The sequence below is a fragment of the Cynoglossus semilaevis genome, chromosome 1, assembly GCF_000523025.1.
Source record: "Cynoglossus semilaevis isolate Cse_v1.0 chromosome 1, Cse_v1.0, whole genome shotgun sequence".
In the NCBI taxonomy this organism is placed as follows: domain Eukaryota; kingdom Metazoa; phylum Chordata; class Actinopteri; order Pleuronectiformes; family Cynoglossidae; genus Cynoglossus; species Cynoglossus semilaevis.
In genome coordinates, this window is record NC_024307.1 from 28,280,472 (window position 1) to 28,293,399 (window position 12,928).

The 12,928-nt window shown below is 41.9% G+C and overlaps 1 protein-coding gene across 1 annotated transcript; it reads right to left on the bottom strand.

Annotated features, from left to right (window-relative positions):
• Position 1: 1 nt before the first annotated feature.
• On the bottom strand, positions 2 to 12,928 carry LOC103389145 (serine/threonine-protein kinase DCLK2-like). The gene is made up of 18 exons (XM_017039421.2): positions 12,888 to 12,928; positions 12,117 to 12,241; positions 11,503 to 12,022; positions 8,996 to 9,372; positions 8,395 to 8,521; positions 8,161 to 8,301; positions 7,526 to 7,602; positions 7,372 to 7,447; positions 7,174 to 7,279; positions 6,871 to 6,928; positions 6,663 to 6,782; positions 6,398 to 6,544; positions 5,744 to 5,877; positions 5,592 to 5,669; positions 5,206 to 5,302; positions 4,673 to 4,753; positions 4,586 to 4,596; positions 2 to 4,552 (listed from the first exon to the last, which is right to left on the bottom strand). The coding sequence occupies exons 3-18, from the start codon at positions 11,930 to 11,932 to the stop codon at positions 4,435 to 4,437; spliced, it is 2,178 nt and encodes a 725-aa protein (XP_016894910.1). The 5' UTR covers positions 11,933 to 12,022; positions 12,117 to 12,241; positions 12,888 to 12,928; the 3' UTR covers positions 2 to 4,434.

A 12,928-nucleotide genomic window follows, 5' to 3' on the forward strand; every position in this document is an offset into this window, starting at 1 on the left:
CTGCTGCCCCCTGCTGACTGTGGTGATGGGTCAAATGCAGAGGTTGTGCAGTGGTGTGGTGTGTAGTTTTTTTTCTTAGACCTTTACACTTCCTTACATCCACCTGGGGGCACCCTTGCTCAAAGTCGTTCTGTAACCCAAACCTCAGGTCTAAAACGGGCAGAGATCTGGAACTTCTGTCAGACTTGGACATCATTCAGACAGGGTTTAGGTTTTCTACCCATTGGTTTTTTATTTTAAAAGTTTTTTTTTAACTCCACATTTCTCCCAGTTTTTAACTTTTTTCATGTCAAAGAAACTACATCTGTAAACATTTTTTTTACCTGCATCACTTTATTTTGACATTAATGCTTTCTTTCCTGTTATCGCAACAAACAAACAAACAAAGGTTTCATATTAACACACATCAGTATTGCCATTAACAAACACGGTCACGTTCTGACATATCTTTCTGCATCAAAACAGGACCAGTTTTCCCAAGAAGGACCAGACAGGTTTCAACCCAGGTCACAGCATCCAGTCTGAGCTGAAGTCTACAGTTTTGTAGCTGCCAAGTCAAAGATCCAGGATTGACGTGTGTTTAGATCAAATTGATTGGTGTTGTGAATGGAACTGATTCAAAGGGATCCTTAAAAGGAAGAACCGGCCTCAGTCACACACCTAGCTCTACTGCACTGTTTTTAACAAAAAACTGATGTGACATGATCACAGACACACACACACACACACTGGATTCAGTACATTTCAAAATAAAGATTAATGATCTGACTACAGGACTCACACTGAGTCACATCACACTGTCACATCTGTCCTTTCTTTGTGTGGACGTTCTGATGTTCCACAGTTTTTAGTGAGTGTGGTGCCAACTCTGTCCTTTCAGAAGTGCTGAGTTTCTTATCCACAATCAGGTCGTTGGGCTGGAAGCTTTAACAAGTGGCCCAGTCTGCACTCACTGCAGCTCTGAGTCGCTCTAACCATGTCCGTGTTCTTGTTCTTTCATTCATGACCTCAGCTGAGGTCGGGAACAAAGAGAGTTTAACCTTCTCTAGCCTCTGTGTCGTCACAGCAGTGAGAGCGCAGCTGATGCCCTTCTCCGTCCTACCTTTCACTCTTTTGGTTCCACACCAGACCCTGAGATACCAGAACCCCTTCACCTGGAGCTGTTTGGGCCAAAGCTGCTGGAGCGTACGTCAGTGGCAGCTGTCTGTAGTTTTAAAGGCCATGGTGTGACCTACATCATCTGGCTGCTGCATATAGGTACTTGGTGACTGATGGGAGGTGAGTCAGTATGTACTGGTGAGTGGGCACCATGTACTGATGACTAGGAACCATGTACTGATGAGTGGGCACCATGTACAGATGACTAGGAACCGTGTACTGGTGAGTGGGCACCATGTACTGATGAGTGGGCACCATGTCCTGCTGAGTGGGCACCATGTACTGGTGAGTGGGCACCATTGGGTTGTAAAGCAGGATGAGTTTAAGACGACTAGGTTGGGAGCAGCGTAGACCATCGAAGGCAGAGCCACTGGGGCAAAGAGTTCATTTTACACAACAAAGGCAACATGATGAAGAGGGCGAACCTTTGGTATCATGACCTGACCCTGTGTAGGGCAAAGATAAGTGAGGTTCGAGTCCCATTTGAGTCGCTGAACAAAATTTGGTGAATGTAAGAAAAACATTTCTCAAACACGTATGATTTAAAAAGTGACAGAATGCATGTTGTTCTTCATTTTCCCACAGTTTTAAAGGCGTCACAGCAGCTCACACTGCAGGTGGTTATCGCCCAGTGTCTCAGGTCAAAGGTTAAAGGCCATGGGAAGGTCCAGTTTAGGTCATTTTACACTATCACACATTTATTTCCATGACAAATAAGATTAAAAAATTCAAGTATTTAAAAAAGGTGACCTTCAGTTTTCACTACACACACACACACACATGCACATCATGTGAAAATACACAAAAAGGAACACAAACACAGCCAGGACGTTTTTGAAAAAAAAAAAAAACACAACCCTTTCACCCGCCCAAACTTCTCACCCAAAAATTGCAGATGTAAAAACATGAACTGTTTCTTCATTACCTTTGAAAAGACGTTGTCTTCAAACCTGGTCAGATGTGCAGCACTGTGAGCTAACTGTAGCTCACTACTGAATGACTGTTACCTTGAACTTACTTAAAGTCTATCTCTTTGCTAATTCTTGGCTAACTTCAACAACACCAGCTGTTTATTTAAAATAATTCTGTACAAAACGTAATGGAGAAACCGTTCAGTTTTTTATGCCTTTTTTGGAGATGGTCTTCAGCATAGACAAACAACATGATGTGCAAAATGAAGCAATATGATTGGTTGATGATTTTTGCTATCTCAAAGAAACTAAATGAATGAATGTCCATCATTGTTCAGTCAAGATTCCCCTCTAACCATTTTATACCGTTAGTCAACGTCCTCTAAAACCTCCATCTGTGAAAAAAAAAGATTTATCGTTTCTGCAGAAAACTTTTTTTGTTTCGTTATTTTGATTCTTCAAGTCTAAAAAGGAACCCTAACTCCACTGATTGTGTATTTTTTGTGTCTACTACACTTTTCCTACGGCACAACAAATTCACACAAACAGACATGACAAACGGTATATTCACAATATTTACAACAGTGTTATTCCCTCCGTTAGCTACAGGTGGAGGTCTTGATTCAGGCAAGAGTTAGCTTAGTTAACGTAGACGTGGTGTCAATTAGTGGGAAAAAATATTCTGGATCTATTTTGTTTGTTTTTTTTCTTCTCAGTCAAACTAGTCATGGACACTAATAGAATCTCCCTGTATGTGCAGGAAATTAACCAGCAACCTTTTTTAAACCATAGCGAAATAATTTACCACAACTTTAGCTAAAAAAATGTTCTCTCTCTAATGTCTGGAGGATATCTGGAGCCACGACACCGCTGCCTTAACACAACAAACCGTGGAATTTCGTGTCGAGCTGCCAAGCATTACTTTTAGCTTAAAATGTAGTTCTACCATATTCTTTTCTTCTAGGCTCACTTTAGCTACTTAGTTTAGACTCATTCAGCAGCTAAATGTGGACGACGAACATTTAGCTATAGCTAAACTGAGTGGGTATCTACTTTTGAAAATGGTGTTTCCGATCTTGAAGTACTGTGGAAATCACAGAGTGCTCAGCTTCCCCTCATATCTTGTGCTAAGGCTAAACCTAGCTAATCTCGTAAATCCACAATCGCGTCTTTTGTGTTAAAGTCAACACTCTAGGTTGAATTCTTGGTTCAACACTGAGTTGAAGATTGAGTGTTTCGAGGAACCATTCACCTTAGGCACAGTACTAGAACATTATCTTTGACTGATGGACGACGAAGGAGAAGAATTGGGGCGTGAGGGACGGTTCCTCAGCATCAATGGAAGACATCTAGGTTTCTGAGGGACAGGGACTACCAAGAAATCCATCCCTGAACCAAAAGGAGTCCTGTATCTGAAATACCCCTGTGATCCATATGGAAATATATATGGACTAGAACCTCAAGAGTCCTTCAAGACCTGAGGTTCTGGATTAATTTTTTTAAAAAGTCCTGTTTCTGTGGAACTCTGGATGATGAACCGATCCAGTAGCACCATCATGGTGTCCTTAAGGACTTGTCTTGAACAGCAGTAGGACATGTGTTGGAGGTCCAGGAGACATTATACTTCAGAGTTCAGCAGCAGCAGTAAAGACGTCCTCAGTAGACTAGGAGATAACAGTAGAGGAGTTGGTTGGTTTTCTGTTAAGGCAGCATTCTTCCTGTGGGCCGTGAGTACTGGCCACGTCCAGAAGGCAATCCAAACCCCAAGAAGACCAGGAAAGGCTTTGAGTTTCCAGTAAATCAGAATTGAAGAAGACGGAAGAAGGATGACGGTTTTGACTTTAACCAGAACTTCATGTGGTTTTCTGATTTCTGGCTCTTGGACAATGTTATTTTATCTCTTTAAAAATGCAGATGACTGGACCGTCTTGACTGTGTTCAGTGTGTAATAGGTTTTAGACCCAAGGTCCATCTTTGACCTAGACGTAAGGACCATGACCGGTCGATGAGTCCTACTTTGTTCTGAATGAGAGTTCAGGGTTCAGTTGGTCAAACTGTTCCCTCTTAGAGACCGTGTGGTCTTTAGTTTTAATCACTGTAAAGACTGATGGACTGTTACTTGAATGTGTTTTTTCTCAGTCTCCACTGAATGAGGAGTATTTCTGTAGACCAATCAAACGAACCTGTTTGACCTGCAGTGACTGAATCCTGTGTTTTGGATTAGACTAAAGATTTTGAAATGGATGAATAAAAAAAAAAGAAAAAAAAAAAGAAAAAAAAAAAGAACGGAGCAAGAAAAAAAATCTGAACAGATTTCTGAAGCTGTGGTGTCTTCAGCTTCTAACTGCTGATGTGACAACAGGGATCAGACCACAGGTGAAGGAACCTGCCTGGTCTCCAGTGTGGGTGAGTCCTCATCCGGATCCAGGTCTTCTTCAATGTCCTGCTCTTCGGCGTTGCTCACAGTGATTGAGTCGACGGGATCTTCGGCGTTGCTCACAGTGATTGAGTTGACGGGAGCTTCGTCCTGAAGGAATTCATCACCATCATCAGTGTAGAAGTTTAATCAAGCTTTTTGAACTTCCAATTCTTCAGTCACTCACCGTCACCCATGGATGGGACAGAACTTCATCGGCAGTGAAACGAGCTTCCACATTGACCTGCAGCATCTGACTAATCAGCATCTAAGAAACAGGTCATGTGACAATTACCAACTCAAAATGACACCTTTAACCCAGTGCTTCTCAAACTTTCTTTCTGGGGACCCAGAAACCTTTAAACCTTTGTGACCCAAGTCAATAGACATTATTGTAAACTCCTAGGAAACATGATGCGAGATGACCAAAAAAAAAACAAACTCTTGCGACCCACCTGAGGATCGTGACCCAATCTTTGGGAAACAACGCTTTAACCTACACATAATTATAGAAGGCAGGTGCATTGAACTAAAAAGATGTGTTATACACATTAACTCCTTATTATGGGGTTGACTTTGACAGTGAATGGACTTTGGTCAGTGGGCTACAATCACTGACTGTCTCTGTGGACTTCTGGGGGACAAAGGCAGAGTTACCTGTAAATCTTATCATTTTTAAGGATGCCTGACTATGTGATGAGATGTGGTTGCCATGGTTACCTTGGCAGGCAGACTGATGGTGTCCCAGTCCGGAGATGGGAACTCCAGCTTCCCCCTGAGGATCTGATCAAACAGCTCCTCCTGGACGTTGTTCTCACTGAGGGTCACAGGGGAAGAAGAGGAGTGAGTCCACTCAGAGGTCACTGACCTCACTGCCTACACTCTGATGGATGATGAGTGTCAAACTGATCCACTGAAACCTGATTGGTTAGGTTTGTTACAGTCGCTCCTCCTCTTAGAAAATGAACTGTACTTTTACAAAACTCTTTGTTGAACAGTTTCCCTAAAGACAGGTTCATATCCAAGCTGAGATCTGAACAAAAACATTCAAGAAAAAGGTTCAAATCCCAGCCTGAATCCACCAGGGAAAGGTTGTGTTCACTGACCTTCTAAAAGGAGGAAATCCACACAGCAGGATGTAGGCGATCACTCCTGCCGCCCAGATATCCACCTTCAGGCCGTAGCTGTACAGGAAGTGCACGTAAGTTATTGAAGTTAGTGAATTTTTGACAACAGCGTTTACAAATCGGTTCCTCACCCAGTTTCTGCAATGATCTCTGGGGCCACGTACGTAGGCGTGCCACAAACCGTGTACAGCGGCCCTTCCACCACCGTAGCCAAACCAAAGTCACCCAACTTCAACGACTTGGTGCCATCAGGGTACTCGCATACCTGCAGTAAACAAGTAAACACATGGTTCAAGTTGACTCAGCTGTGAGAGCACCCTGTTTTAGACCAACTCCTAGAAACACTGGTGTGAAAAACACTTCTAACCATGGGCTAATCTTTAATTTAATAATTTGTTTGATTACACAGTGATATTCTAGAATAACTTTCTAGAATATCACATCTTCCTATTCTTTGGAATAGTCCTTAGTCTTTCTTACAGGCTAACTATGACTTTTTGATTTTTCTATTTTCTAATCAATTCTTTTCTTTCTTTTCTTTTCACTTTTCTTTTCTTTTTAGCTCTTCAACGTATATTTTTGGCAAACTTTTAGGAATATCAGAAGATTCCATTAGTGAATTATTATTTGCTCTAAAACATCCTGCCCGACTGTCCTTGAAGCTAGGTTTACATTTTGTGACACTGAGGCAAATTGGAAGCATTTTGAATGACAAATGTACAAAACAACACAATTGGTTTAACGTGTGTGTCCCTTCAGCCTTCAACAGGAGTGTGTGTTAGTACCAGCAGGTTCTCTGGTTTGATGTCTCGGTGCACGATGTTCATGTGATGCAGGTACTTGATGGCTCCTGCCAGGTTGAACACCATAGCGCTGGCATCGCGCTCACTGTATTTGGTGGAGGAGGTGATCGCGTCAAATAGGTCGCCGCCCTAGTGGTGGAGCGATATAGAGAAGATTTTGAGAAGGTAGGCAGAATGAAAATGTGGTGAACAACCAAGAAGTCTAGCAAAGAGGTGGCCGTCACCAAACCATCTGACCACTGCACACCTTGACCAGCTCCATGACCAGGAAGAGCTGAGTCGGCGTCTCGTCCACCTCGATCAACTCTATGATGCTGGGGTGTCGAACCCTCCGCAGCACAGCCACCTCGTTCTCTATTAAGTGCTCCTGCACGTGCACAAAAACACACCCAGTCTTCATTAGCGTCACGCTAACGGACCAGTACAGTGGGATTAATATTCTTATTGGATGTTACCTTCCCACAACATCGAGCTTTGTCGATGATTTTCAGAGCAAATTCCTGTCCTGTTGACCTGTCCACCAAAACACGACATCAATCAATCTGATCAATATTAAATACAAGATTTAGTCACTTTAGAAGGTTGCTTAAAGTTAACCTAATTAGCTAAAATATTGCTCGAAAAAACAAGAAGCTTGATGAAAGCAATGCAATAATGCTAAATGTTAGCCAAAACCATACAGTAACATTAACTAAATATGAACTAAATATAAAAATAGTTTGCATGTGTTTTTAGGTTTTGGTGTCTTTCCAGCTCACCTCTCCACACACTCCTTCACCACAGCGAAGTTTCCGTCTCCGATCACTTTTCCCACTTTGTATTTGTCGTTGATGATGGAAGAGGAAACTGATCGGTTTCCATTCACTGAGTCAGAAGATGACACATGGTAAACAACAGTCAACATCCCGGTAACAAACAGCACTTTCTGATTGGTTTTAGGTTAGGAACAAACAAACCTTCCACTGTCTTGTCGTCCTCTGTCTGCTCAGTGTCCCCGTTTACGTCGGTGGACGACGGTCGACGAGGAGATATCTGGAGAAAGAAAACAAACAAAGTGAATATTGATTTTCTACACATGGACCATCGAATCAACAAATTCATCAGTGAGACCTTGAGACTGCGTCTGCTTCCAGGGCTGGTGGGGGACGGGGTGGACCTGGACGCTCTACCAGCTGACACCTCATTGGCTGAGGACAAAAGAAAGAGGATTTGTGACTGGTCAGAAAAAAGGAGTAAGAAATGCCGTGTAGATTAGAGTATGACTGGTCAGAAAAAAGGAGTAAGAAACGCCGTGTTGTCATTTGAGTTTGTTTTACTTTGTCATTTTTTCTTTAGAGTGTAATTTGATATTATGTTGACGTAACATTCTTGTAGTTCAGTTGTGGTTCATGGTACTTTTTAAATTCCCTTTAGATTGTTGTAATAGTTTAGTGGAATTTATTTTTATTTAATTTGTAGTTTGCAATATTGTAGTTTCATCATGGTTTTTTATAGGTTTTGCTGTAGCCTGATGCAGTACTGCTGTACATTTTATTTATGTAGTAGTACTACTGTACAATTATTTATTAAAATCACCCTTAGTTTGTCATACTCGATGCGTTGTTGTTTATTAGTATTGTGTTACTGCAGTTTTATTGTAGTTCACTGTTGTTTTGTATCACGTTTCGTAGTAAACCGTAGTATCAGTAGTGAGGTACAAACACAGTGTCAGTCATTCATGCTCCTGAGTCTCCGACTCCTCCCACCTGGACCTGGAGACTTGGTCCTAGTTGGACCTTTGGGTGAACTCTTGGAGGAGGAAGAGGTGACAAAGCCGGAACCGCTAGGAATCTTGGGAGTTGTAGTTTTCTGAGGAGCAGCCGAGCGAGAGGTTTTGGATCTGCATTCTGAGAGAAACATTTAGAAAAGTAAATTACGGCGTTTGTGTGTGTGTGTGTGTGTGTGCACGGGTGTGTGTGTGTGTGTGTGTTTTTCGTCACCATTGACAAAAAGCTGTGATTTGCCTCCGTGTGTGAGCACAAAGTCATCCTGAGCGTAACGGAACTTCTCAGGGCCGCACGCCATGAAGACATCATCATCGCCGAAGAAATCCTGCAGACAGGTCAGCTGCAAACACACACACACACACACAAAGGAGTACACATCAGATTTGCATCTTTTATTTCACTCATCTTGGTTTCTCTCTCCGCTCATGTTTCCTCTGCTCATGGTGTGTGTGCCTGCGTGTGTGTGCGTGTGCACGTCCAGTTTGTGTGGCCACTTCATGCAACACAAAGCTTCACCACGGTGGCTTCACAAACACAAACTGACACTGTGGTTGTGGGGTTACCATGGTGACAGGTTCTCCAGTGACACACACACACACACACACAGACTCTGACCCTGTTTGGTTTGTGTGTAAAAACACAGTGACAGGTCTGTGTTACCAGAATAAAAACTCGGACTAATTCAGCTGTGACTTTTATTTACTACAATCACTGCTGCCTCATTTCTCACAGACAGAAATCTGAATCGGGTTTTTATTCCTTCTAATAATCTCTGGATTGGATGTTTATATCTTAAAGTTGGTTCTGGACTCACCTGTTTCCCATCCAGGGTGTACAACCTCTTCACCGCCCCAGAGTCCAGTTTGATGGCCTCTGTGATGTCGGCCAGCACCTGGTCAAAAGAATGCGCCGTCTTCTTGTTCAACAGGATTCTCACTGCCTTTCTGGGCTTCACGCCACTGCGAATTACCGTCACCAGCTTGGGTTTGATGAATTCTTTGCTATCTCTTCCTTCGCGCCCTTCAGGACGTTCCCTGCTGCTCACACCCGTGCTCGCAGACACACCTGTGGACACTGTGGACCGAATGGAGCCGACACTGCCCCCGGCCCCCGGTTTCCAGCTTGGGACGGAGATTTTGGTGTAGTCCACTTTTCTGTATGGCTCGTTGGAGGCACACACATAGCATTCACCTGGAAAATAGTCAAGAACAGCAATTTTTCTTTCTTTCAAAAGAAATTATAACATTTTTAATATTTTATATAAGCCTACATGTTTCATCAAATTAAATTTCCTACAGGATTAACCTTTACACAAGCTTTAATATTTAGCTGCTGAATTTGCATGATTATAAAAGCTAGCGCTAAAGCTTTAAGTATGAAAGATAACTTCCTGTTGCTGCTGATTGGAATATCATTTCACAATTTGTTGACACATCCAACATGTCTAAGCTTAGGCTAACTTCCTGTCGACTGCGAATGGCTCACATTCAATGACAGCACAATCTCTGGTTTTGTTTGACACAATCGAGGTGTTCTAGCTAACTTCCTGTTTCTAGACATGACATTGTATCTGCTTCATATAAGGACTGAGCATTGACTGATGTTTGAGCTAACTCCCAGTCTCTACATCATTACAGTTTAACTGTAGAATTATAAATTCTTGACAATTATGCATGTTCTTCAGAAGTTAACTTCCTGTTAGCTACTGCAGCTAGCATTCCAATTTGTTTTTTTATTTCTCTTGGCTAACTCCCTATCACCTGCTGCTGTATCAAAATACTTTTACATTATTTTTCAGAATTTTACAGTAAACTAAATGGTGTTGTTGTTCTCGTGGCCCAGTTCCGCTCTGCTGCCATTAGCCGTCAGTTTTAGCAGTCGATGGCTTCAGGCTCTAGCGTCTGTCTTTCACTTGGCTTCTATCTGAACAGCTTCCTGCCGCTCCAGCTCATTAGTGGACATTAGAACCAGTCACAGATCAATATAGATGAACAGAGATGTTTCTCAGAGGCCAAATGACTTCAGTCATGGGAGCAAAACCATTTCCTGTCGGCAGCCTTTATTATCTAATGTGACAGATTATTTCTGACATCAACAAAGGAGCAGCAGCAGCAGCAGGTTTTTGCCATTGCCCTAAATAAGGAATACATTCTGTCAGAAATTCATTTAAACTGTTGATGTGATTTGATGAATCTGTGTATGCCATCGTCTCCCCTCAGTCTGGGTCCCTGTGGTGTTTTTGAAGTTGTCTCCATATTGAATATTGACTATGCTCTAAATATTCTGTTGTTGATGGAGCCAGATATTAATAATTCATGCGTGTTTGGACGGACAGAGGGAGATGCAGACGGTGGGGAAGTGAAAGGACAACAGATTAGATAATTGATGGATCAGTGCAGGAGACCACCATCTGGTAATTGGCTCTTTTACACCAGTCCATTTTGGTCTAATGAGTGATATATGTTGAGTCAGGTGAATCAGTTGGTTAAGAAAAGAACTTTGATTTAGTCAGTAGGTTTCCTAATATGACAATTACTCCACTGAACTTTGATAATTTAGCATTTTAGCTAGTTTTGGACAAAACAGTTAAGACGTTAAAATAAGAAGTGAAGGTTAATATGGGTCAGCAAATGTGCTTTTTTGTTTTCAGAAACTATTTCTTATTTTGTGCAGTCTCTTTCACACGTCTCTTCATTTAACATGCTAACTAGCTAATTATGCACAAACCATCATTGTCAATACACAACGCAATTTTAAACTGACGTTAGCAGAGTTTAGCTGGACACAAATGTTTCAACTTTTTATAAAAAAAGTTGTTTTATCAAAACAGAAAAAATATAAATTATCTCAACATGCAATTGAGTAGAAATAAACGTTACTTCAAAAATGTAATGTTAAACTTTTGTGTTTCTGATGCCTGAGTTAGCATGCTAATGGTTTTATTTTATGACATTAGCATGAAGGCTGATCCTGCACCACCATGGCAATCTGTTGCTTTCCTATGCAGTCTAGAGTTAGCTTAACTTAAACATATGCAAAAGATGAAGTTAGAAGATTTCTTTTTCAATATGAACTGTAGTCAATATTTTCACTTTAAATATATTGATATTGGTCATTTAGTTCAGATTAATTTTTATTTTTAACACAGCTCAGTGACACTAATGTCCTTTTTTTAATAGCAGATGGAATTACACACTCTTTGATGACTAAGCTGCTCTGAAGACAACTCTTCAAAGAGGATGACTAAGCTGCTCTGAAGACAACTCAGGTACAAACTTCAAAGATATCTCAAAGGTACAAGTCCTCAGTTGTGGCTCCTACCTTCCACCAGCTCGTCCATACTGCTGATCTTTTTGCCACCATCTATCGTATAGATTGTTCGCACTCCCTGTGGCAGATGTAGGTTATCTGACAAAGACCGTGTCAGCTCCATCAGCAGTGCATCGTAGGAGCGGAACCGGTCGCTGGAGACGGCGTACACCAGACCTTTGAAATACCGGTCTCCGTTGCGGTAGAATCTCACCTTCTTGGCACGTTTCTCCGAGGTCAGTGCCTGCAGCGTTCTGGTCCGGTAGTAACTGCAGTTGGCACTGTGAGCTGGGCTAGGGACCAGGCTGCTGCCTCTGGAGCTTGGTCCCGAACCTCCACCGCCACTAGCAGAGTCATCTCTCTTGGCCCGGGTCGAACGTCCTCGCCGAACCCTGTCGCGTTCGTCAAAGTGCTCCAGCTCCAGTGTCTTGCTCAGAGACATGGTGAAAACTGGTTTGGCGGTTTGAAATGAGTCTGTGCTACATACAATTCATCTTCTGATAGTAGTCGATGTCAACTCTTGTTCTGGATTCTGAGATTCAAATTTGGAAAAGCAGACATAGAGTTTGTTGTCCTGAGAAGATGAGCGATGAGGAAAATAAACCACGAAAAATCTTTTCACAGACCTGACGTCTTCTGTAGTTTCAATTATAGGTGGAGTGTCCTCCCAAATGTTGCACCATCACAAATGGTTTATTCCTGCATGAACTTTGAACTTTGATTTCCCTGTTGTCAAAATTGGATGTTGTACCTAAGAAACCACAAGAAGAGGAATTGTGTTGTTAGCTCACAGACCAAAGTCCACGGAGAAAATCAGTGATTTTAGCTCACAGACCAAAGTCCATAGAGAAAATCAGTGATTTTAGCTCACAGACCAAAGTCCATAGAGAAAATCAGTGATTTTAGCTCACAGACCAAAGTCCATAGAGAAAATCAGTGATTTTAGCTCACAGACCAAAGTCCATAGAGAAAAATCAGTGATTTTAGATCAGACCAAAGTCCATAGAGAAAATCAGTGATTTTAGCTCACAGACCAAAGTCCATAGAGAAAATCAGTGATTTTAGCTCACAGACCAAAGTCCATGGAGAAAATCAGTGATTTTAGCTCACAGACCAAAGTCCATGGTGAAAATCAGTGATTTTATATTGATATTTTTGTTATAAAGGAGTCTATGAAATAACCCCCTGAATTTTAGGCACTGCACCTTTGGCCAAATCCTGATGGAAATGATTAAGTGATATGGAAAAAGACGTGTGTCATTCATTTAGGTAGCAGTGAAATAATGACGATGAGCACAGTTCGTATTAAATGAAGCTGTGGATGAAAACGGGAGTTTTCTTTTCTTAATCATTCATTTACACCAATATGGGAGGCACCTTCGTTCTTTTCTGCCTACCTTCTTCCTTCCTTCCTCCCTCTCTTCCTTCCCGTCGCTCT

Excerpts from the sequence above, each read along its gene's own strand:
- LOC103389145 (XM_017039421.2), bottom strand. The coding sequence starts at position 11,932 with ATGTCTCTGAGCAAGACACTGGAGCTGGAGCACTTTGACGAACGCGAC. Across the intron at positions 7,448-7,525 it reads GAAGCAGACGCAGTCTCAAG|ATATCTCCTCGTCGACCGTC; the intron begins GTCTCACTGATG and ends TTCTTTCTCCAG. Across the intron at positions 6,545-6,662 it reads TGGTCATGGAGCTGGTCAAG|GGCGGCGACCTATTTGACGC; the intron begins GTGTGCAGTGGT and ends CTCCACCACTAG.